Source organism: Ictidomys tridecemlineatus, chromosome 10, assembly GCF_052094955.1.
Source record: "Ictidomys tridecemlineatus isolate mIctTri1 chromosome 10, mIctTri1.hap1, whole genome shotgun sequence".
In the NCBI taxonomy this organism is placed as follows: domain Eukaryota; kingdom Metazoa; phylum Chordata; class Mammalia; order Rodentia; family Sciuridae; genus Ictidomys; species Ictidomys tridecemlineatus.
Window position 1 is genome coordinate 116,298,330 of NC_135486.1, and position 25,170 is coordinate 116,323,499.

Consider the following 25,170-nt stretch of genomic DNA (forward strand, 5'->3'; position numbering starts at 1 on the left):
TCCTGCAGGAGGCTGGCTTAGAGGCCAAGGATTCCAGGTCCAGGGCCCCCAGGCAGCTGCCACCTGGGTTCCAGGCGGGGCAGGCCCTGCCTTCCTGCTGAGGTTAGTGGCAATCCCCCTGAGCCCCAGACCTGCCCTGCGCCTGCTCCTTAGCTTACAGCCCCAGTTGCTCAGCGAGTCTGGCCGTGTTTCAACCTCAGCATTTAATGGGCCTGCTCAGCGTTTTCTGGGTTCCTTCTGTCCATTTCTGGGGGCCCGTGTAGGGCATCATCTCTCCATTCCCCCGAAGCGCAGTTGGATGCTTTGATTTGTGTTTGCACAGAACTCCTGTTGGGGGAAGCAGGGTGGCGTGTGAGCCTCACCGTAGGATCAATTATGAATTGCCTCTCGCCGTCCCCCTCTTTTTTCTCCTTGGTACCATTGCTGTGATCTCCAGGGTGTGAGTCTCTCCCACATTTCTTGTGACAACCTAAGAGATCCTCATTTCCCAGGTTGCTTTCCAGCCTGTGATGGCAGATACAGGTAGCAGAGTAAGGTGAGCTTGGAATCCAAAAGACAAAAGGCTCAGTGGAGCTGTGTGGCTTCCAGAAAGTTACTTAGCCTCGCTGAGCCTCATCTCTAAAACAGCCAATATCTGTCTTGCAGCATGGGTGTTAGGATTCCATGAGAGAAAAACAAGGGACAATTTAGTGCTCTGCGCGTAGGATCTTCCGGGACACGGCAATGGCTGTTTTTTAAGTATCACTTCCCCTTGGCCTGGTGAATTCTGTCTTGAGGTGCGGGAGAAGCCTCCTCTTGGTACCGCTGTTGCCTCTGCCCTGCCAGCCAGATTGACAGGACCTGCAGTGACGATACCGCAGAATCTCATTTGCCTTCTCAAGGAACACAGTGGGTCTTACCTTAGTGGAAGGTACACACCTGCCCATCTGTCCTGTCAGTCTCCAAGTCCCAAGGCCAGGGAATGTCTGCTCCTCTCCACATCCCCGGATCCTTTGCCAGAAGGGACTGGAGGAGGGAATCATGGATCTGGTAAAGTCTCACCTACCCCCACCTCCTCGCCCAGTCTCCAAGGGCCCCTCACTCCCCCCACTTCCTGCAAGGAAGACCCTCTCTAAGCTGGTCCCTGAGGTGAGCCGCACCTGATAGAAATTCACATTTAACTGAAGGCTCCTGGACCAGACCTTACCCAAGTGATTTCCCTATGAGGGGACCGTGGGAAGTCCAGAGCAAGGCAGCTGGGGGAACCCTGCAAGGCCTTTCCATCTTCACACTTTGGGCTGCATTTGAAGATAGAACTAAAGGGGATCCCTTTTCCCCTGTGTGGCGGGGATGATGTTATCAGATAGGGCGGACAAGGGGCCACAGCCTGAGAGTCAGGAGACGAAGTCAGAGTTGGAAGAGTGTATGAGTCCGTTTCCTGCTGCCATAACAAGTGTGGCCACCCTGTTGCTTGCATCCAGATTCCCTGGAGAGTCATGAAAGTTGTAGAGTGCACCAAAAGGTGATTCCTTTTTCCTTTCTGCGTAGCTTTCTATGGTATGTTGTACCAGTTAGTTTAACAATTCATCTGCAGAAAAAGACACCCTGGATGTTTTCAGTTTGTGGCTACTGTGGATAAAACTGCTATAAACATTCATCGATAGGTTTTTATGTGAACATAGTTTTTTTTTTTAAATTTTCTTTTAGTTGGAGATGGACGCAATACCTTTATTTTATTTTATTTATTTTTATGCGGTGCTGAGGATTGAACCCAGGGCCTCACACATGCTGGGTAAGAGCTCTACCACTGAGCTCCAGCCCCAGCCCCATGAACATGAGTTTTTATTTCTCTGAGTAAATGCCCACGGGTACAACAGTGGGGTCACGTGATAAGTCCGTGTTTAGTTTGTTTTTGAAGAAACTGTCAAAACTCTTTTGCAGAATGGCTGGATTGTTTTCCATTCCCACCAGCAAATGTGTGAGAGGCCCAGTTTCTCTGGGCCCTTGCCAGCCTGTGACGTTACCACTCTTATTTTATGTAGCCGTTTTGTAGAGTGGACCCTCGTGATTCACGTGCATTTCCCTAATGACCAGTAACGTCGGACAGTTTCATCAAGTGCTCTGATCGCCAGCTGCGCATCCTCTTAGCAAAATGTCTGTTCATGTCTTCTGTCCATTTTCTGGTTGGGTTGTTTGTTGCCTCACTGTTGAGTTGTGAGATTTCTTTATCTCGTATACTCTAGATGCTAGTCCATCGTCAGCAATGTCCCTTCCAAGTATTTTATCCCACTGTGTGGCTTGTCGCCTCAACTGTCTTGGAGAGCAGAACTTTTAAGTTTGATGAAATTCAGTTTATCAGATTTTTTTTTTCTTTTGTGGATTTGCTTTCAGTGTTAAATCTAAGATCTTTTTGCCTCACTTTAGATCCTGGAGATTTTCTCTGATTTTTTTTTTTTTCAAAATAATTTTAGAGTCTTATACTTTACATTTAAGTCTGTGATACATTTTGAGTGAATTTTTTTTTTTGGCCCAAGGTGCGGGGTTTAGGTTGAGATTCATTTCTTTGCCTACAGATATTGAATTGCTCGAACAATAACTTATTGGAAAGGCTGCCGGATGTGACGGCGCATGCCTGTAACCCCAGCAACTGGGGAGGTTGGGGCAGGAGGATCGAAAGTTTGAGGCCAGCCTTAGCAACTTATTGAGTCTCTAAGCAGCTTGGTGAGACCTTGTCTCAAAATAAAAAATAAAAAAGGAATGGGGATGTGGCTCAGTGGTTAGATCCCCCAATCCCTGGTACCAAAAAAGAAAAAGAAATCAATGAGATATTTTAATAGGAATTGCATTGAACCTGTGTGTGTGTTTGGGGAGACTCATATATTAACATGTTGCCAATCACGTCGTCTATCAAGACCCACTTACGTCTTCCTTCTGACCCACCTCCTCTGGTTTCCTTTCCTTTCCTTTGCACGGATCTCAGCAGCATGTGCTGAGAGTGGACAGAGGCTTTGTCTTCAGTCTCCAGGGGAAAGCGTTTCACCACTTAGCGCGGCAGAAGTCTGAGTATTTGCAGGCTCTCCTAATCCTCTTCTGTTCTTTGGAGTTTTTATCATGGTGTTGAATTTTCCCATCCAGTTTTGGCATTGATTGATCCTGTCATGTGATCTTTCTTCTTTAGCCTGTTAACATGGTGATTGTATGGAGTGCTTTTCAAATATTGAACCGGCTGTTACCTGCCTGGGATAAACTCCACTTGGTAACAATATATATATATATATTTTACACACATATATATATATATATATTTTACATTGTGCTGATCCTATTTGCTAATATTTTGTTAAGTGCTTTTTTTTCCTATATTCATGATAGATAGTGGTCTGTAGTTTTCTTGTTCAGTATGATCTTTGGCTTTGGTAACTGTGTGGAATATGGGCTTCAGAAAAACAGTCAGGATCCGGGTGTGGGGGTACATGCCTATAATCCCAGCGGCTTGGGAGGCTGAGGCAGGAGGATCTCAAGTTCAAGGCCAGCCTCAGCAACTTAGTGAGGCCCTAAGCAACTTAGCCAGATCCTGGCTCAAAATTAATGAAGAAAGAGGGCTGGGGATGTGATTCGGTATTAAAGGGCTCCTGGGTCCAATCCCTGGTACCCAAACAAAAGTAAAGATATATTCTCTCCTCTTTTATGTTCGAGAAGATATTATGCATAATTGGTGTCAGTTCTTTAACGTTTGGTAGAATTCTCCAGTAAAACCAGTTGTGTCTGGATATTACTTTTCTGTTTGTTTTTTAAATTATAAATTCAATTTGCTTATTAATTATAGGGCTAGTTGGCTGATCTACTCCATACACTGACCTATGGTGATAAGTGTTTGGGGGAGAAGTGGTCCATTTCCTGGGGGTCGGCCAACTCTTCTTCATTCCGGATGCTGCCCGTTGTGTCTCCTTTGTGGGTGTGTGTTGTCCGTCTTGTGAGAGGCCATTTTATTTCACTGATCCTTCTAGAGAGTCAGCTTTTGGTCTCCCTGGATTTGGGTCACCTGGGTTTTTTTCCGTTTCCCCGGTCTATCTCTCTCGTCCTGCTGTGTCCCGGCTTCTCCTTGCTCTCTGTTGACTGTTCTCTTTTCCTGAGGTTCCTAAGAGAAGCCGGTTTGTGTTTTGAAAAGCTGGGTGGCTGCCATCAGGAGCCGGGGGACAGACACCGCGGGAGGTGACGAGGTGGCGGGGCTCCCGTAGGGGCTGGGTCAGGAGGCCCCCTGGAAGCTGAGGGGCCGGGAGTGTCCCATCACTTAATGTCAGGGAGCAACTAGGGGTGCCCCTAGTTTTCTCTTTTTGAGCAGCTTGCAGGCTGGGCCTGCCGTTCACCGAGATGAGACACTGGAAGGCGATCAGGCCCGAGGGGTGGAAAGCCACAGCCCTGCGCTGGCCACGCGGAGATGCCAACAGGGCATCTGTGGTGGATGAGGGTCAAGTAGGAGGTTTTCTGTATGGATTTTTCCCTTCTGTGATTTTTTTTTTTTTGTACTGGGGATTGCACCCAGGGGTGCTTAACCACTGAGCCCTATCCCAGCCCTTTTTTATATTTTATTTAGAGACAGGGTCTCGCTGAGTTGCTTGGGGCTTGCTAAGTTGCTGAGGCTGGATTTCAACTCCTGACCCTCCTGCCTCAGCCTCCCAAGCGGCAGGGTTTATAGGCATGAGCCCCCATGCCCAGCTCCTCTGTGTGATTTTTTTTAAATTGGAATCTCCGTAGTGAGTGTATATCAGAGGTAGGGGCGAGGACATCACCCAAACTAATGGCCACAGACCAGCACGAGGCCCCAGAGTCATGCTGGGTGCCCCAGAGCCATGCTGGGTGCCCCGCCAGTCACCAGCATGGTGTGAATGAGGCCTGGGTGCCCTGGGGACGGTAGCCTTATGCCTTAAGTTCTCTGATCACCTGTTCATTGTGCAGTTGGGTTAGGGTTAGAGTCAAGGCAGCGCCAGGACATAGCCCTTCCTGACAGTGTGTGCATGCATGCGTGTGCATATGTGTGTGCCCGTGTGTGCATGTGTTTGTGTGTGCGTGTGCAGATGTGTGCCAGTGTACGCATGCGGGTGCCTGTTTGTGTGTACATGCACGTGTATCAGAAACTGCTGGATTCAGGAGGCCCCCTGGAAGCCACGGGGGGCCGGGAGTGTCTCGTCACTTAATGTCAGGGAGCAGCCAGGGTGCAGAGAAGACAGGCCTGGCCTCCTTCCCTGTCCCTGGGCTTCCCTTTCCAGGACATGGAGAGAACCCCGTGTCTTGCTCTGAGGTGATGGTGCCCCATTCGGGCAGGGGGATGCCAGGCGTGGAGCATGCTGCCCTTGGCCCTGCCCAGCCCCTCCGTCAGAGCAGGAGGACAGGCCCAGGGACGCGGGGGTTAAGTTTCCTCGCCAGCCCCCCTGCCCTGGCTGCCTCCCTGGCCCTCGGAGGCCTTTGATGGCATTAGAGCCAACCTTTTCCAGATGTGTGAGGGAGGGGGTGGCCGGAACTCTCCAGGCTCCTCCAGACGCCCCTGCCAGGGAGCCTCCCCCGGGGTTGGGTTGCCTGCTGCTGGGGGGTGCCCGCCTGGGCTAGGCCAAGTCCAGGATTTAAACACTCTCTTAAGACAAGGCCTTTCTTCCTGCCCCTCCTCCTCATCCTGCCCTTGGGCCACCTTCTCAGCAGGGGCAGCTTGTCGGCTGCACTTCCCTGGCCCTGCCCCCACCCCCAGCAGCCTGTGGTCCTGGGCTAAGGGGAGGGAGGCCTGCGTGAGAGGCTGGCTGCCCTCTGAGGCCACTGTCCCCTCCCCCTGGCACTTAGGAGCTGGCTTGAAGGCTGGGGAGGACAGAGGCCAGAGCCCCCTTCTCCTGCCTCCAACCGCAGAGGGACAGCCCCTCCTCCCTGTGGGCTGCGGGCTGCTCTTAATCAGGAGATTAATAATCTCCTTCTCCCTCTCGTAACTCCCACCCCGTTTCCTGTTGCGTCTCTGGCCTGTCTCGGTACCTCCCAGGGTGTCCCTCCTCACGGTGGTCCCTGGCGAGGAAGCAGAGGCCATGCAGGAGCAGGGTTGGCCCCAGCAAGGGAGGGGGCGCCAGGCTCCCCTGGACCAGGTCTCTGGGCAGAGTAGGCCTGAGCCAGCATCGGCGGGACCTTGGCAGTGACCCTGCATCCACCGGGGGCCACCTGATGCACGGGGGACCTTACCTTTGGAGGCCGGAGGGCAATGTTGACCCCCTTGCCACCCCAGGGATGGGCGCCTCATCCCTCCTGGGAGCCCTCTCTTCAGATCTCCTTTCACGGGCCCTTGTGCACCCAGAGCTGCCTTTGGGGACCCCCAGGACCTGGCTGTAAACTTCCAGAGGACAGTTGCCGGGCAGCTGCAGCCCGAGACCAGGCTCCGGGCGTCCGTCCCCTCTGGTTGCACACCTTGAGCTTTGGAAGCAGCTCTTTGGAGGACCTCAGAGGCTCCGGGGGCAGGAAGAGGGTCAGGGCCATCTGTGCCTGAGGGCTCCGCAGAGGCAGCTCCTCGTCCAGCAGATGAGGGCGCACCCCGGCTCTGGAGTGTGACCCTGTGCTTCTCCATGGCCTCAGGGGCCACTGATCCCTGCTGGGTCCTCCTTTCCCACCCAGGGCCCTTGCTTCTTCCCTTCTCTCTCCCCTTCCTGCCAGGCCTCTTAAAAGCAGATCACGAGGCCCCTGCACTTTGCAGCCGTTGGTGGCCTCCCCATGGCCGAGAGGAACAGGCTCCCAAGCGGGACACGAGGCTGTTTTGCAAGGCAGTGAAGCCACATCGGGTCTTCTGTTTTCTTGTTTTAATTTATCATTATTTTTTTAGTTGTAGTTGTTTTTATGTGGTGCTGAGGATCGAACCCAGGGCCTCGCACGTGCTAGGCAAGAGCTTTACCACTGAGCCCCAGCCCCAGCCCTACGCATTAATATGTGCAGCTTTTAAATATTTTGTTGCTCGTGGGGTGCTGTGGAGCACGCCTGTGATCCCAGCAGCTCAGGAGGCTGAGGCAGGAGGGTTGCGAGTTCAAGCCAGCCTCAGCAATTTAGCAAGGCCCTGAGCAATGTAAGGAGGACCTATCTCAAAAGAAAAAAAAATAAAATGTCTGGGGATGTCATTCAGTGGTTAAGTGCCTCTGGGTCCAACCCCCTAATACCAAAGGAAAAAAAAATTACTGTTTAAGATCATGACTCAGAAAACTGGGAAAGCTCTGGTCAATCCAATGTCCACAGACTGAGTCTCGCCTTCTTGCCTACTTCCCAGAATTTTCCAAGCCTGACCCTGGGGAGCTGCTCCACCTGCACATCAAAAAACCCTGCTCCCCAGATGCACCCAGCACACTCAGAATGGGGACTTCTGGGCCCTCTGAGCTGCCACTTTCTTGCCCTCTCATCAGACTTGCTCAAGGTCCCCCATACGGGAAGCTTCTTCCAGCCCTTCCTGGTGGAGGTGGTTGTGCTCTGCTCCTCCATCCCTGTGCCTCGAGTTTTCAGAGCTGTGCCCAGCCGAGCACCCAGACCTCCTCTGGGAGCCTCCATATCTTTAGGGGCTCTGCAGTTCCCGGGAGGGGACTGTGTGGGGGCCACCTGCTCATCCGTGGTTCCATTCATTCTATCCATCTTTATTGAGCACATAAAAGGGCATCATGTCTTTTTCTTGTTGATTTGTCTTTTTTTATTTGTTGATGACATGCAAATAGGAATGGACACACAGGAGAATATATTTAAAAGAATAAACATGTAGCCATCCTGAGCTAGGCCTGCATTGGGCCATAGACTTGGTGGAGGAGAGACACATCAGACAAATAATTGCACAGGTTGGTGTATAATTATAAGTGCTTGGAAAAGAAGTCTGGGTTCTTTGATGGAGTAAACCAAGGGCTTCCAGCAAGCCACGGGTGGGCGGCATCTCACAGGAGGCGGCAGCTCCTCTGAGCACCTAGTCTGCAGCTGCTCTGGGGCAGAGGGAAGAGCAATCCGTGACGTGGCTGCTGGAGTTCTGAGCGAGTGGGGAAGGGCAGGCAGGGAGGTGGCCAGAGTGGGCACTGCCGTATAAGTCCCCGTGGCCAAACTAAGGACTTGGGTGTTGTAGGAAGTGTTCAGGGAAGAAAGGTCTGCGTTAAAATCATCTCCTGAGACAATCAGAGAAGCCTCATGACTTCTTGGGTTCAGCTGCAGTGGGAGGCAGGTGGGCAGCCCCTGGAGGCTGGGGCAGAGGTCCATGGCTGGTTCCTTTGCCTCCCGATGCTGTAGCACGGTGAGCACCAGCACAGACTCCGGTTGTTCCACGTCCTGTGCGGTCCCTTAGATTTTATAATTGCCTTGTCAATTAAAAAAAAATCACTAGGATTTTTATAAGGGTTACATTGTATCTATAGATCCATTTGTACTGAAGGGACCCCTTAATGACCATGAGTATTCCTGTCCATCAACATAGCATAACTTTCCATTCACTTGTTCTTATCTATCTCATCAGTGTACACATTTTTTTTGGTTTAATTTACTGATTAATATTAGTTGGATCAGGCTGCCATAAAAATGCCGTAGACTGGGGAGCCATTAATTTTCTCATAGTTCTGGAGGCTGGAAGTCCAAGATCAAGGTTCTATTTGATTCCATTTCCTGAGTTGTAGATGGCCACTTTCTCACTGTGTCTTTACACAGCCTTTGGTGTATGTGCAGGTTGAGAGAAAGAGGATCCTGTCTTGGATGTCTTTTTACAAGGATACCAAGAAGAAGTCTGCACATGCTCAGTACAGGTGCAATCAACCCCCCACCCCCTCAATATATTCAATCACATTGGCTGAATCCACAGCTGCAGATCTAAAATATATGAATGGCTCACTTCTGTTCTTTTAAATATATTCTTATATATTCACATACTTATATACATAATCGACAAATAAAAAAAAGATAAGTCATGCAAGTCAATAAAACACCAAAGAAGGGAAAGATACAAAACCCAATTTAGAAGTGGGCATAAGACTTGAAGATAGTCAAACGGAAAACACAAAAAGGGACTCAACCTTATTTAGTCGTCAGGAATTGCAAATGAAAACAATAATGAAAGATTACTACATAAGCCCAGGAATGGATAAAATGAAAGTGACTGACAATATCAAATGTTGGCAAGGATGTGGAGCAACTGGAACTCTCATCCACTACAGCTAGGCTTGTAAGCTGAATGACATGTAAGGTTCTGCCCGATTCCATTCCTGGTGAGGGCTTTGCTCAATTTCTGGCTTCCAAAACGTTTTGGAAACTTGTTCATAATATCTACTAAAGTTGGGTGGCAATTGATTCTCTGGACCATCAGTTCTGTTCCTAAGCATATACCCTAGAGAAATGGAAATGTATTCTCGGGGCTGAGAATGTGGCTCAAGCAGTAGGGCGCTCGCCTGGCATGCGTGTGGCCCGGGTTCGATCCTCAGCACCACATACAAACAAAGATGCTGTGTCCGCCGAAAACTAAAAAATAAATAAAAAATTTTTTTAAAAAAGAAATGTATTCTCATAAAGACTTGTACAAGAATGTTCATAGCATCTTTGCTCATCATAGCTCAAATCTGGAAACAACCCAAATGTCCATCAGCAGGAGAATGGACCAATTATAATCCAATCATTTGTCTTATTTATGTAATGAAATATTATTCAGCAATAAAAAAGAATAAAATATCACACCATCTAATGGAATGGATGGAACTCAGACCTAATGGATGAGTGAAAGAAGGCCAACACAAAAGAGCACCTACTGTAATTTTCCATTTATAAGAGGTTCTTGAACAGGCAAAATGAATTCATGATGAGAGAAGTCAGAAAATGGTTACCTCTAGGGCCAGGAGAAGTGGAGTGAGGGGGATTTTTCAAGGAGTGGGAATTCTGGTGGGCGTGCGTATGGCTAGAGACTCATTGAGATTCTCACTGGGTTTATCTTTTTGGCTGCATGCCCATTATATTTTAATGACAAGGAGAAAATCCACTATAAAAATGAGGAGTGAACTTAGTACTTTGCCTCATGGCACTTACCCTGCATGCAATCATGTAGGTTCACCTGCACGATTATGTAATGTGTGTCGGTTGTCCCCAATAGCCTCGTGTTCTGGCACGTGCCTGTCTTGCTCATTCTTGTGTTCCTGGGATCTGCTCAAAGCGGGCTCTTGGCAAGTGTTTGCTGGGTGCATGCACGAGTGTTGGATTGTAACCAAGCTCTGGCCCCCATGTGTGGGAGGAGGGAGAGAGAAGCCATCCACTCTGGTCAGGGGGCAGGGTTGCTTCACCGAGGAGGGGCCATCTGGGACACAACTTGAAGGCTCTGTGAGATTTTTCTCAGGCAGCACACAGGAGGAAACACATCAGTTCTGTTCCTAAGCATATACCCTAGAGAAATGGAAATGTGTTCTCATAAAGACTTGACAAGAATGTCGGCAGAGAAGCTTGTACTTGCAATGGTGGCGGTAAGAGCACAGGGCACCTGGGCTTTCTGTTGTGTGGCGGTGGTAGGAGCCCTGGCTGGTGACTGCGGAAGGAGGTGAGGGTCAGAAGGTAGGCCGAAAGGTTTGGTCCTTAGTCTGCAGTAATCATGGAGATACAGCTGTCACCAAACTGGATCAGCATTTTAGAAAGTTTGCCAACTGGACCCCAACAGCACTAGCCAGTTCTTGGTGGAGGCAGGAAGGCAAAGGCCCCTCAGGTTCTTGCTCAGACTGGGAGATGGACCACCAAGGATGAACCTGTCTTGGGCACCCTGGTGGCACCCAAGGGTCTGCTAGGCTGAGCCTGGGCCCGCTGGGCTGGTAGAGCAGCGCCACCTACTGGTAGGTCCTGCACCTGCACTTTGTGGTCCATCTGCTTCCTCCACAGCCTTGGGGTCCTGGAGGGGCACAGACCAGGACTGAAACCCAAGAAGGAGGGTCAGTAATAGAGCTTTTATGGAATATTGGGGTCCTCCTACGTGTATTGGAAAGAAATTGTTCCTTTGCACTGAACAAAGACAAATTGAAGTTTCTGGGCGTGGGACTGATTCTGCCTGGACTGATTCTTATTCCCTCACCTTTTGGCATTTGTGACTTTGAGAAAGTTCCTTAAGCTCTTTGTGCCTCCGTCTCCTCATCCGTCTCTTCATCCGTAAGTTATAGATGAAAACGGCCTCCACCTGCATCAGCATCTGTAGCCCACTCAGCCTAGGGCCTGGCACTCCCTGAGGGCTCAGGGACATCTATTTTTCATTGTCTATTATTATTGCCACAATATCACCCAAGGGCTGGAGGGTGACAGCATGTGACACAGAGGGCATAGGGGTCTGTCCCTCCTGGAAGGACTGGTGCATGTGGTTGAGCAGCCTGGACTCTCTCCCTGCCGCTTGAGGCTACTCAGAGGGATGAGATCAGATCTGTGTCCGAGCAACCCTCTCTATTGTCTAAGCCTCATCCCTGGCATCCGGGTCCCCACAGCATCCTCATCAGGACAGGGGCTCAGGGAGGTCACCGTGTACGTTAGCACAGTGAATTAGGGGCGGAGTCAGAATCCTGCCACGGAGCAGGGAGACCTGTCAGGCCCGAGGCAGGGCGTGAGCGTGAGGAGGATGCACGGGTGTGCAAGTTCTGAGAGTGTGCTAGTGTGAGCGTGTAAGAGGGCAAGTGAGTGTGTGCGGCCACGTGAGAGCTTGAACATGAGCGGTGAGTTGTGTTAATGCATGTGCACGAGTGTTTATTTGATTGTGTGAATGTGAATCGTGCGTGCATGAGTGTGTGCACAGGGTGTGCACATAAGTGTGCAACCACAGGTGAGCAAATGTGGACGCAGTGTGAGTGAGCTGAGGGTATTGGTGCAAGAGCGGGTGCTTGTGTAAGAACACGAGTGTCCTGCATATCGTGAGTGTGAGGAGTGTATGTGAGCGTAAGAGTGTTGGCGAGTGTGCGTGTGAGCGTGTTTATGGAGCACTCGTGTCATGCCCTCCTTGGACCCAGGCTCACGTCCCCACCACACGTCCCCAGGTCCCTGGCTGAGAAGGGGTGACCTGGTGCTGTGGCTCTCCCACGCCTTCCTGTCCCCCGCTCCTGTCCTTTCCCTACCTGTACCCAGTGACAGTGGCCTCCGAGATCCCCTAGAAGATGCCTCTTGGAGCTATTTTGCCAGGAACCTGTGGAACAGCTCAGAGGGGCCTGGGGGGAAGCCAGCACGAGGGGATTCTCCACCATCTGTGCTGTGGTTTCTGAAGTCCGGTTTCAGACGGGTCCCCGGCTCCCAGGGCATCTCGGGGCAGGCACGCGGCTGCCACCGTTAGTCCATCATCTCTCCCTACACCCAATGGGGGGCTCCGGGTCAGCAGATTTCAATTTTGGGGGCCGTGCAGTTTTGTTTTAAAGAGGAAATTTTGCGGCACAATCCAGCAACATAGTCATGATGATCCGAGCGAAGTCGAGGGTCCCCCTGGAATCTGTCTGTCTGTCCACACTCGCTTTTCTGGAGAGTTTCACAGAATAGTATCAGACTGATTTGTGAGAGAATTTCTGAACTGGTGTTGGGGGAAACTCCACCAGGGGTTACATAATATTTTCCAGGAGATTTTTCTTCTTTTTTTAAAAATCAATTTTTATTAATTTTATTTAAATTTTTAAATTGAAATGTTTTAAGGTTTTTAAAAAAAATTTTTAAAAGCAGAAACATTTTTTATGGCTGGGAGGGCTCACCGCTGTGCTTCAGAGGGCCTCTGCTAGAATGAGCACCGTGGGGTTTATTTTTGGTCCTGGGGATTGAACCCAGGGGCACTTACCCACTGAGCCCTTTTGGTTTTAAGACAGGGTCTCACTAAATTGCTTAGGACCTCATGAAGTTGGTAAGGCTGGCCTTGAACTTGTCATCCTCCTGCCTCAGCCTCCTGGGCTGCTGGGATTGCAGGCAAGTGCCACTGTGACCCGCATGCCTGTTTTATGTCTGTGACTGCAGTCTAGCCCCAGAGGACGCTCCTTAGGTATTCACTGGGAGAATCAAGCAAAGGGAATAACCATCGGTAAAGGGGTGGAGTTGGGGGTTGAGCGTGGTTGAAGTTCTGCAGGTCCTGATGGTCTGACCCTTTTCCCTACTCCTATCTTGCTCAGTCATATGCATTGCTCCCCTAGAGGAGGCTACATGTGGAGAGTTGTAGACCCTTTAGATGGCAGCTGACACAGAGAGGGCTGGTGATTTGCCTGGGGCCACATAGCTGGCGTGCACAGAGCCAGGGCCATGGGTCCACCGCCCAGGGAGCCTCCCAGACCCTCGGGTGGGAAAAGCCACCTGGGAGATCTTTGCGGGAGGCATTGGGGGCAGGCGGGCAGGAGCGCAGGCCTCAGTGACACTGTCCTTGTGTTAGTTACAGGGCTCTCATCAGGCCCACGTACAGGGTGTCCTACCGCACGGTGACGGCGCTGGAGTGGAGGTGCTGCCCTGGCTTTACCGGGAGCAACTGTGAGGAGGGTAAGTCTGCCAGGGTGCGGGGCGCCTGGGGGACAGGGCATGGCCAGGCTGGGCCGTGGGGACCGTGGACGTGGCTCCCCGCTGCCCTCCACTTTCCACAGGTGGTTTATAACGTGAAATTCTTTCCTTTTCCCAACACTGACCCAATACTCTGGACTGGCCAGCCAGGGTGCAGCTGCTCACCCTGCCCTGGGCACGAGGGGGTCCTGCGGGTACCACCCAGGTGAGAGTTGGAGGAGCCTCCGGAGCCCAGGCTGGGGTAAAGGGGTTGGATTTACAGCCTCCTCCTGCCTCCCCGGCTCCACCAAGCCCAGGCCTGGGGCAGGCACGGTGGGCACATGGGTCCAAGAAAATGTAGACCAGGGCCACCAGGCTGAGGCCACGGATTTTGTAGAATGAGGCAAACACTAGGAGACCTGGGGGACTGGTGCAGATGGGCCTCAGCTAGCTGTCCTGGGTGCTCAGAGTGAGGACGGATGAATGGGCCAGGCCAGCACCTTCCCAAATCCTGGGGCCCCAGCTCGGCCTGATCCTGGAGCCCAGGAGACCTGAAAAGAGCCACAGGTGGGTCAGAGGTGGACGGCAGGGCAGGTCCCCGACACACTCACAACAGGGAAACGGCCACCTGGTTCCCCATAGAGTTGGTCCAGCAGGAAGGAGGCCCAGTGGTCAGTTTTGTATTTGGAGACAATAGTTATCCTCCATGTGGAATTTCTGACAAAATTATTGTCTCATTTTTTTATTATTTAACTTATTATATTTTTTTGTATTGATAGAAGCCCGGGTATTCTGCCACAGAGCCATGTCCCCAGCCCTTTTCATTTTGTGTTTTGAGGCAGGGTCTTGCTGACTTACCCAGGTTGGCCTCCAACTGGAGATCTTCCTGCCTCAGCTTCCTGAGTTAGTGGGATTACAGGTGTGTGCCACCATGCCCAGCTCCTAACTTATGTTTTATTAGTGTTTTTTTTTTAATTTTTTTTTTTTTGTACTGGGGTTTGAACTCAGGGGCATTTGGTCACAGAGTCACATCCCCAGCCTTATTCTGTGGTTTATTTAGAGACAGGGTCTCACTGAGTTGCTTAGCACCTTGCCATTGCTGAGGCTGGCTTTGAACTCGGGAATCCTCCTGCCTCAGGCTCCCGAGCCGCTGGATTACAGGCGTGTACCACTGCGCCTGGCCTAACTTCTGTTTTAAAATATGTGTAAACTGTCATTCCTAGATCCTTGGGGTGGGGGTTGTTCCCAGGATCCTCTGCAGATTCCCAAATCCCTGGATGCTCTGGTCTTATTTAAATGGGGCAGGATATGCACAGAGGCCCCACCCCTCCCCCTGTATCTTTAAATCTCCCTACAAGGCTCATAATGCCTGAAGCTACGCGAATAGTTATCGGGCTGCACAGAAAAAAGTCTGTACATGTTCCGTAAAGACGCGATTGTTTTTCTGAATCTTTTTGATCTGTGGCTGGTGGAATCTGAGAGCCTCCAGACACCTCCCCTTCTGAAGGTTAGGAAAACTTTCAGCCCTGTAGCTGAAAACGGTTTATGAATTTCTCCAGTTAGGTTGATGCTGCCTGTGCGTTTATTGTAAATGACCTAAAACTGGGTTACAGATGACAGCAAGGGAAATGGCAATAGTCATAGTGATGGTGATGTTTCCAGAGCCCATGGCCCGGAGCGGAGCATCAGGAAGGAGCTGGATATAAAGGGGCCCACAGGTGCAGCCCTTCCTGAGTTTTGAGGTGCCTGATCCTGGGATGGGGAAGCTGTCTGTGCTTGTTGGGGTGCACAGAGCTGACCGGGGCCAGTCCTCAGGGGGACTTAGGGGGGGGCCTCAGGTGAGAGGATGTGGGCTTCCCAGGTGGGCAGGACCCAGCGTACCCCATGTGCTGAATGACCACTGCTCCCACCAGGTTCCTATGGACACCTGCGACTCTCCAGGGCAGGACATAGACCTGCCTTTCCTGTCAGTGCCACGGCCATGGGCAGAGGTGTCTGGTCCCCCAGGAGAACAGAGAGGACCTGCTGTCCGGATTCCACAAGGGGTGAGGGGGCAGATGTTTCTAGGAGGGTTTTCACTTTACCCTTAAGTAACTTCCAAGCCCTTTGCCACGGTCAACAGCAGGAGCAGTGCCGGGCGCCACCCAGCAGAGTGTGGGGTGGGCCCCTCTGGGCGCCTCCCACGGAGGCCTATTTTTGGAGGGCTTCTCTTGGCATCAGGAGGACCTGGGCTCATCTCTGCTCCCAGGGCTCAGAGCTCCACCCGAGTCCCATCACTCTGTATCACCAGCGTCTCCCATGTTCTCCTGTCTGCCACCCCCCACATCACCCCGCCCTGCAGGACGGGCTAGTTCTCAGAGCAACCTTGCCTGGCTCACCTGGGGCCCTTCCTCCTCCCCCAGAGACCACTGGGGAGCTGGAGCATCCTACTTTAAAACCCCTCTTTTGATTCTCTTTATTGAATCAATGAACGAACTACCGAGGGAAGTCTTCACGTCTCAAAATGTTTACATCATAAATTTCATGGAAGCAGATAGTGACTTTTCTTTGAAGGAACCTGCAGTATATCCAAGCTGATTCGAAAGATCAGAGAAGCTAAGGTATCTACCCCCCAATCCATCCCTCCACCTACCTACCTGACCATCTTTCCTCCCGTCTACTCATCTGCCCATGGTTTATGGCTTATTGCAGCAAAAAGAGAAAAAAAAAAAAGATTAAAGACAGCCAATATAAAAGAAGGACCTTAAATAAGATCACCAAGTTTGGGGCTGGGGTGGTGGCTCAGTGGTGGAGCACTGGCCTAGCATGTGTGAGGCCCTGGGTTCGATCCTCAGCACCACATCAAAATAAAAATAAAGGTCCATTGATAACTAAAAGAATATTAAAAAAAAAAGTCACCAAGTTCGATCTGCTAGGCACAGAACTTTGGGGTTATCCTCTCGACTGCATGGAGACCCCCGGATTCTCACCAGTTTTGTGGAGGCTGACATCCAACGTCTCAGGGTCTGCGCTATATGAAATTCCTAATGAATGACAACTCAGACCCAGCGGCAGTCTTCCAGGTGCTGGCTCATGAGATGGTGGAAGGCTAGGCCGTCTTGGATAATCACTGGGGGCTGAATGGCTAAGGGCAGCAGGTCACTCTGGGCAGGTGGGAGGACCATGGAGCCCTGGGCAGGGGGACAGGAAGCCGGGGAAGTGGGGTGGTGGGCAGGGCCAAGGGGTGGGACTGTGAAAGGCCCCTGGGGGCTCGGTTCCCCTCCAGGAGACAGTTCTTATCTGACAGATCTCATTGTGTCCATCATCAACACGCTCCAGACACAGCGGGTTTTGTGGGCTAATTGGGAGGACTTGCCTGCCCCTCTCACCCCTCTCACCCCTCTCACCCTTCTCAAGACGCTCAGCCTCAGAGCCACAGCGAGCCCCTCCCTGCTGAGGAACCTTCCCGACTCACCCACCTTGGGTCAAGTGTCCAACTCGGGATGGGGGACAGGGATGGCCTCTCTGAGGCCAGGAGGTTGTGACATCCCCAGCTGGGGGAGTTGGTAGTTGAGGAATTCAGGGCCCCCCCCCCGTGGGCCTGGGTGGAGTGTGGGACGGGCTCCTGAAGCCCCTGGAAGGATTTTATATTCAGCCGGGTGCCGTGGCACACACCTGTCATCCAGCATCCTGGGAGGCTGAGGCAGGAGGATCGAGGATTGCCGGCCTCAGCAAGTCAGTGAGACCCCTGTCTCTAAGTAAAATATAAAAAAGGGCTGGGGATGTGGCTCAGTGGTTGAGTGCCCCTGGGTTCAATCCCTGGTCAAGAAAAAAAAAAAAAAAGATTTTACATTTCCAAACATGAACCGATAAGAGGACTTTGGGTACATTCCTAACATGGTTGTTGGGGGCCCTGCCCCCTTCATTCCTGTTTGCTGTCCTTTCTGCCTCTCTTGGAAACCCTGAGGGGCGAGGAGGGGCCACCCAGTCACCCAGTGAGGTTTGCCACGGTTCAGATGTGACTCCTCCCTGGACACCCGGGTGTCGGTCTGGGGCCTGGGGATGCTCCCCTTCACAGATCAGCTCCGTGCTGATTTGAAAATCCTCCTTCACCTATTTGCTAAAATGCATTTGTGGCCCTCAACTCAGTGCTCCCAGTGGTCACTCCCAGACGTGGACAGACAGTGAAAACACGGAGCCCTCCCCCCACCCGTGTCCCAAAGAGGCCAACAACGTGACCCCTGCTTCCTTGCTCCAGTTCTCACACACGAGTGTCCTTCACACAGCCTATTTAGTGACACGTTCTCCACATTCTGTCCTTTTCCGTGGTGATTTCTGTGGTGTTCCTAAGTACAAGAAGGTGCGGGGTGCCTCCAGGAGAAGACCTATAGGAGCTGAGCTTTGTTCAGATACCACGATGGTGCTGTTGGCCACCAGGTCAGAGTCCGTGGACCCACAGTAGGTGTGAAATGAGGAGCCTTGAAACAGAAACACACGCGAAATAGGGTTTGTAACTGTCAGCTGGCGAGGAAGGTTGCAGCTGGGGACTTTCTGAAGTCCAACTCTAAGATTCGGTATTCCCTGACTCAGTATTTGCTGTGACTTTGTAGAACATAACACCGTGTGCCATTAGAGTCAGCTGTATCGGCGTTTATCTATGTATCTAGGCATCATTTTTTCCTTATTATGAACGGAAGTAGAGATGATCCCTGACTTACGGTGATGAGAATAATTTTCCAACTTTCTGATGATATTAAAGTGGCATGCTCCATAGAAACCTTCCTTTGAAGACTGGGACTGTCGCTCAGTGCTTATGAATTTGGGTCTCATCTTGCGTGGTCTAGGGATTTGCCATAAGACCACTCCTTGCGCTGGAGTCAGTGGCAGTGAGTCCCAGCTCTCAGTCAGCCATGTGACCAGGGCAGGAACAACTGAGGCTCAACAATGTGCAATGTGTGGGTAGCCAGCATTTGAGGTTTTTTTTTTTTTTTGGAGGGGGGGTTACCGGGGATTGAACTCAGGGGCACTTGACCACTGAGCCTCACCCCCAGCCCTAATTTGTATTTTATTTAGAGACAGGGTCTCACCGAGTTGCTTAGTGCCTTGCTGTTGCCAAGGCTGGCTTTGAACTTGTGATCCTCCTGCCTCAGCCTCCCGAGCCACTGAGGTTACAGGTGTGCGCCTTGCTTTTTTTTTTTTAATATATATATATTCAATAAATTGCATGTGCTATTGTGTGAGAGATGATTTCTCCCAACTTTGGGCTAACCTAAGTGTCCTGGGCATGTTGCCAGGCTAAGCCATGGTGACCGGTTAGGTGTACTAAATACACTTTTTATTTGTGATATTTTCAACTTATAATAAGTTTATCAGGACATATCCCCATCACAAGTCAAGGAGTTAAGGGTCGTCGGTACACGTTCAGTATATAAAAAATGGAAACATCCGGAATTGTCATACCCCTCTCAAGGTAACTGGGAGCCTCCCTTAGGTGAAAAGTAGCCCTTTCCCTGTGCTTATAAGTCACTTGTACTGTCAATGTGGTTTGGGAACTTTTTTTCTTTTGTCACATAGGTTATCCTGAACACCTCTTCTTACCAACAGAGAGCCTTTGAAGCATCATTTTTGGTGGTTGTAGAATTTGGGTACTAATTCTACAAATTGTAGGATTTGGGTAATCATTTATGAACTAAATTAAATCTCTATTATAAAATTCCTAAGTTGCTTCTATTTAAAAAAAATAATGTTACTTTTTTGAAAAATGAGATGAAATTTACATACACGTAAATGCACAAATGTTGAGTGTGCATTTGATGAGTTTTGGTAAATGAATACACATTTCTCAACTTCCAGAAAACTCCCACTCCAAAGAATTCTAGATTTGATTTCTATCATATCAGCTTTGCCTGTTGTTGAATACATAGAATCATAAAGTTCTCTAGAATCGTATTCTTTTATGTATGGTTTATTTCACTAAATGGTTTTTTTAGATTGCTCCGTGTTTTACATGTACACCTCTGGCTTATTCCTTTGTTTTACTGGGTATTATTTTATTGGATTAGTGATCTCTATTTTGTCAGGTTGAGGTCTAGATCTAACTTTAGAGGAAAAAGACAGATTGTTTCCCAGCTCGGTTTTTACTATTTTATACTCCTACCAGCATCTTCCAACGGCTGTTAAGTTCTGATTGCCCCACCTCCTTGTCAACACTTGGAACTATCAGTCTTTTTAAATTTTATTCATTTTTGTGGGTATTGAAATGATTTATCATTGTGTTTTGAATTTGCATTTCCCTGAGGACTAATGATGTTGAGCATCTTTTTTGATGTGTTTACTGGCTCTTCTTCTACTATCTATTCTTCTATTTTCTGAAGTGTCTGTTCAAGACTGTAGCCCATTTTGAATTGGTTGTTTAAATTTATTTGAAAGAACCAAACTATTTTCCAAAGGCATTTTTTCATCTTATATTCCCACATATAAAGTATGTCTCAATTGATTCCATTCTTGCCAACATTTGGTGTTGTTAATCTGTTCAATTTTGGCTGTTCTCATGGGTAAAATTATATGTGATTATAATTTCTTTTTAAAGACTCTTTTGAGCACTCTGATTCCATTGCAATTCTACATAATATTACAATCAGTTTATTAATATCTATAGAAAAGATTCTGTTGGGATCGTAATTGTGATTTTGATGAACTTATAGATCTATTTGGGGAGAATGGAAACCTTTTTAAATTTTTTTCTTAGTTATAGATGAACACAATACATTTATTTATTTATTTACTTACTTACTTAATGTGGTGCTGAGGATCAAACCCAGTGCCTCACATGTGCCAGGCAAGCACCCTACCACTGAGCCACAACCCCAGTCCCAAGAATGGATATCTTACTAATGAGTCTTTTGATTCATGAACATAGTATATCTCTCTTCTAATTTTTCTTAATATTTGTTTTTTAATTTTCAGAGTAGGTAATTTGCTTGTGTTTTATTAAATTCATTTCTGAATATTTATACATTTGGTGCTTTTCAAAACATGGGTTTCTTTTCAAAATTTGATTTTCTTGGTGTTGTTATTGTTGCTAGTATATAGCAATATATTAGAGTCTAAAATATCGACCTTGTATCTGAAACTTTGCTGAGTTCATTGATTAGTACTGGTAGCTTATTTATCTTGTTTTTTTGCATTTCCTGTGTAGGGGCTGCAGTTATAGATCAGTGGTAAAGCAATTACCTACCATGTGTAAGGTCCTAGTTTCAATCCCCAGTTCTGGGGGGGGGGAGGCACTAAAACATATTTTCTACATAAATTATTAGGTCTTCTGTGAATAAAGGCATTTTTTGCTTCTTCCTTTCCAGTCTTTATACCTATTTAATTTCTTTTTCTTGCCATATTGAACTGGCTAGAACTTCTAGGAAAATGTTTAATAGAAGTGGTGAAAACAGATACACTTGCCTCCTTTCTGATCATGGGGGTGTGCTCAATATTTCTCTGTTAACTATTATACCAGCAGCAGAGTTTTCTTATGAGTTATTTGCTGGGTGATAACATTCTCTTCTACTTTTAGTTTGTTAAGTGTTTTGACCACAAATAAGTGCTGAATCCTGTTGAATGCTTCTTCTGTATCTATATTGAGATGGTCATATGTTTTTATGATCCTTTATTATGTTAGTGTGGCAAATTATATTGGTTTTGGAATAGTAAACGGACCTTTTAAATCCTCTTTTCTGTATTTGATATTTATCTATGATTTTCTTTCCTTGTAATGTCGTTGTCAGTTTTGGTTATAAGTCACAGACAAGTCTCATAAAAAGAATCCTTCTTTCTATGTTTTCTGAGAGCATTTTTTGGGGGATGTAAATTGTTATTGCTTTTTCTTTAAATATTTTATAGAATTCACAATTAAATCATCTAGACCTGTAGTTTTCTTCGATGGGAAGTTTTTGGTAATGAATTAATTTTCTTCAATAGACTTAAGGCTACACATGTTTTCTGTTCTTACCTTAACAATTGTTTATGCATTTTAAAATCAATTTTATGGAGGTTTAATCTACATACCTCTTTTTATATACATATGCCTGACACATCAGAAGCATACAGTTCAATAAGTTTTGACCCTATACAGATTTGTGGGATTCTCTTTCTTCCTAATTCTCCTCTGTTTGCTATTCTGCTCACCACATTTGCCTCCACCTCCCTGGCCACAAGTCCCTTTTCTTCAGTTCCGAGGTATCACCGTGTTCTACCTAGTTCCCTGGCCACGTGCTCAAGTTCAGGAGGTGTCTCCAAACTCATCTTGTTTCTTCTCCTTCTCTCTCTCTTTCTTCGGTTCCAGGGACGGAACTCAGGGGCACTCAACCACTGAACCACATCCCCAGCCCTATTTTGTATTTTATTTAGAAACAGGGTCTCACTGAGTTGCTTGGCACCTCACCATTGCTGAGGCTGGCTTGAACTCTCGATCCTCCTGCCTCAGCCTCCCCAGCTGCTGGGATTACAGGCGGGTGCCACTGCACCCGGCTCCTCCTTCTCTTATCAATCACTGTTCTGCTTGCCTCTTATCAAATATGTAAAAGCTTTTTTTTTTTTTTCAAATTTTGTCCAATTTTTGGTTCTTCACAGTGGGAAAGCAAGTTTACTGTGAATTAACCTAACAGGACTGGAAGCGAAAATTGCATTTTTCCATGATCGATTTTTTTTTCATCGTACTTCTCTGTATTGTTTTATAGTAATTTTCCCAGGAATTATTATATGCATCCTTCATTATGATAAATTTAGATATATATATATATATATAGGACTCTTTCAGGTTAAGTGGAAATTATAGTACAATTCCATATGTCCATCCCCCACCTTCTTTTGTGTCATTGTTGTTATATATTTCAAATGTAAATGGAGTGTAAATTTCACAATTCGGTATTGTTATAGTTTAGATATGAGGTGTCCCCCAAAAAAGCTCATATGTGAGACAGTGCAAGAAAGTGTAGAGGTGAAATAATTGGGTTATGACAGCCTTAGCCTGATCAGTGCATGAACCTATGGATATGAATTAGCTGGGTAGTAACTGTAGACAGGTAGCGTGTGGCTGGGAGAAGCAGGTCCCTGGGATGTTCCTTAGGCTTGTCCCTGCTGAGGGGAGCTCGCTCTACTTCCTGGTTGCCACGTCCCGAGCTTCTTCCCTCTTCCCCCATGATGATCTTCCGCCATGATGTGCTGTCTCACCCCGGGCCCAAAGCAGTGGAGTTGGCCATCTATGGACTGTGACCTCTGAAACTGTGAGCACCAATAAACTTTTCCTCCTCTGCCTTGTTCTTGTCAGGTCTTTGGGTCACAGCAATGAAAAGCTGATTAAAACAATGGTTACAATTTAAGTATTAAATAGTCCAGTGTCTTCTAAAGAAGTGAAAGGAGGAAGGGAAACCCTTCTATTTAATCTCCAGTTGTCATTGCCGGTGACCTTTATTTCTTTCCAGTGCTCTGAGCCTTCCTCTGATATCCTAACCCCTCAGCTCCAAGAAGTTCTTTCAGCATTTTTTTTTTTTTTGCAGTGCAGACCTGCTTGAAATGAATTATTTCAGCATAAAAATACTTGAGTATCTATTTGACCTTAATTTTTATTTATTTATTATCAGCACACAGTGCAAATTTTACCATCTTAATATGCATCCATCAGTGGTAGTAAGCAGATTTGCATGGTTTTGTGACCATTATCCAACCAATTCTAGGATGTATTCATCTTACCATTGAGCAGTCACCCTTCATCCCCACTACCCATCGGCCCCTGGCTCTCACAAATGAGCTTTTTGTATCAGTGGATTTTCCTATTCTGGCTTTTTCATGGAAATAGAGTCACAGGGTGTGTGGCTGCTGTGACCAGCTTCTTTAACTGAGCTTCATGTTTGGAAGGTCCGTCCATGATGTGACATGGGAAGGCCATCTTCTGTTTATCCATTCATCCACTCATGTGCCTTTGGGTTGTTTCACCCTTTGACTTTATGAATAGTGCTGCTATGAACAGTCATGGACAAAGTTTTGTTTGAATACCTGTTTTCGATTATTTTGTTTGTACACCCAGGGTTGGAATGGAAGGATGATATGGTCATTCTATGCTTAACTTGTTGAAGAACTGCAAAACTATTTTCTTTTTGGTACTGAGTATTAAACCCTGGGGTGCTTAACCACTGAGCCACATCCCCAACCCTTTTATTTATTTATTTAATATTTTAATTTCAAGACAGGGTCTCACTCAGCTGCTTAGTGCCTTGAGAATTTGCTGAGTCTGGCTTTGAACTTGTGATCCTCCTGCCTCAACCTCCTGAGCTGCTGAGATTACAGGCATGTGCCATCATGCCTGGATGCAAAACCATTTTCACAGTGGCTGCACCATTTTTACATTCCCACCAGCAAGGTGTGAAGGTTTTAATTTGCCACATCCTCTCCACTATTTAATTTTCTATTAATTTTTGGAAAACATTTTCAACGGGTTCCTCATTCTGAACGGACAGGTTTTTCTTTCAAATACTTTTAAAAGATGGGTGGTCCCATTGTCTTTTGGCATCCATGGGTCCTGGTGAGAAGTCTGTAGTTCTCATGTGGTTTCCCCTCTGTGTCTTTTTCCTCTGGAAATCTTGTTTTCAAGATTTTTCTTTACCTAATCTTTCAGTAGTTTGACCATGATGTTACTGAGTGGGGTTTTCTTAATCCTGCCAGTGGTTCTTTGAGCATTCTGGGTCTATAAGCCAATGTGGTTTTGTTGTGGTGGTGTCTGGGTTTTCCTCAACTAAGTCAGGAAATTTCTGTCTATTATTTCTTCATTTTTTTTTTTTGCCCCATGCTCCCTTCTCTCCTCCTGAGATTTCATTTACACATGTTAGATTATTTGATATTATTACTGAGGCTTTGTCTGTTTCTTCTCTGTTCTTCACGTTGGATCATTTCTATTGCTCTGTCTTCAAGTTCACGGTCTCTTCTGACATCTACGATCTTCTGCTAAGTTTACCCAGTGAAATTTCCATTTTCTAAATAATGTACTTTTCAGATCTAAAATTTCACCCATGGCTTTTCTTTGTTATGGTTGTTGTTTGTATTTCCCTGATAAGATTTCCCCACCCATTCACTCTTATTATGACCATCATTTATTTGGTATCTTAGAACTTACCTATGAGAGCTGCTTTTAAGTCTTTTGTTTCTATTTTCACTGTCTGGATCACCTTGAGGATATTAATGCTGGTCATTTTCTCTGGACTTGGGTCTCAGTTAGTTGACCCTTCCTCCTTCACTTTCTTTCTTTTTCTCCTTTCTTCCTTCTTGCCTCCTTCTCCTCTTCTTCTTCCCCTCCCCCTTCTTCTTTTTCTTCTTCTTCCTCTTCCTCTCCTTCTTCTCCTTCTCCTAATTCTATTTTCTTCTCTCATCCTCCTCCTTCTTTTCTCTCTGTCTCTTTGCCTCTCTCTCTCTCTCTCTCTCTCCTTCCCCCCAAATGACATTTTGTAGAGCCCCTGGTTTCCGCAGCCTTCCACTCTTGTTTTCCGCTGTACTTTCCGGAACCTTCCCTACACATGTCCGGTTCAGGGGTCGGCCAAGGCTTTCAGGGGAGTTTGTGTAGAGAGTTGGGACTCTGCTGTGTGTAGCTTCTCCCTTTTTTAGATTCCCCCTCTTGGCTTCCACATCCTCTGACAGACTTAAGCCAGAAGTCTGCGGTTTTGACTTGAGTGCTGGCCTGTCCTGTGCGGCTCATGTGGAGGTGTG

At 47.8% G+C, this 25,170-nt stretch overlaps 1 protein-coding gene across 2 annotated transcripts in view; it reads left to right on the plus strand.

Annotated features, from left to right (window-relative positions):
* The window catches only part of Col26a1 (collagen type XXVI alpha 1 chain), a 123,714-nt gene that overhangs the window by 37,193 nt on the left and 61,351 nt on the right, over positions 1 to 25,170 (plus strand). Inside the window, exon 3 of one of the 2 annotated variants that reach the window (XM_078023831.1) lies at positions 13,346 to 13,449. In XM_078023831.1, coding sequence (XP_077879957.1) covers positions 13,346 to 13,449 — 104 coding nt within the window. The remainder of the gene's footprint in view (positions 1 to 13,345; positions 13,450 to 25,170) is intronic. The other variant, XM_078023832.1, reaches the window with a different exon arrangement.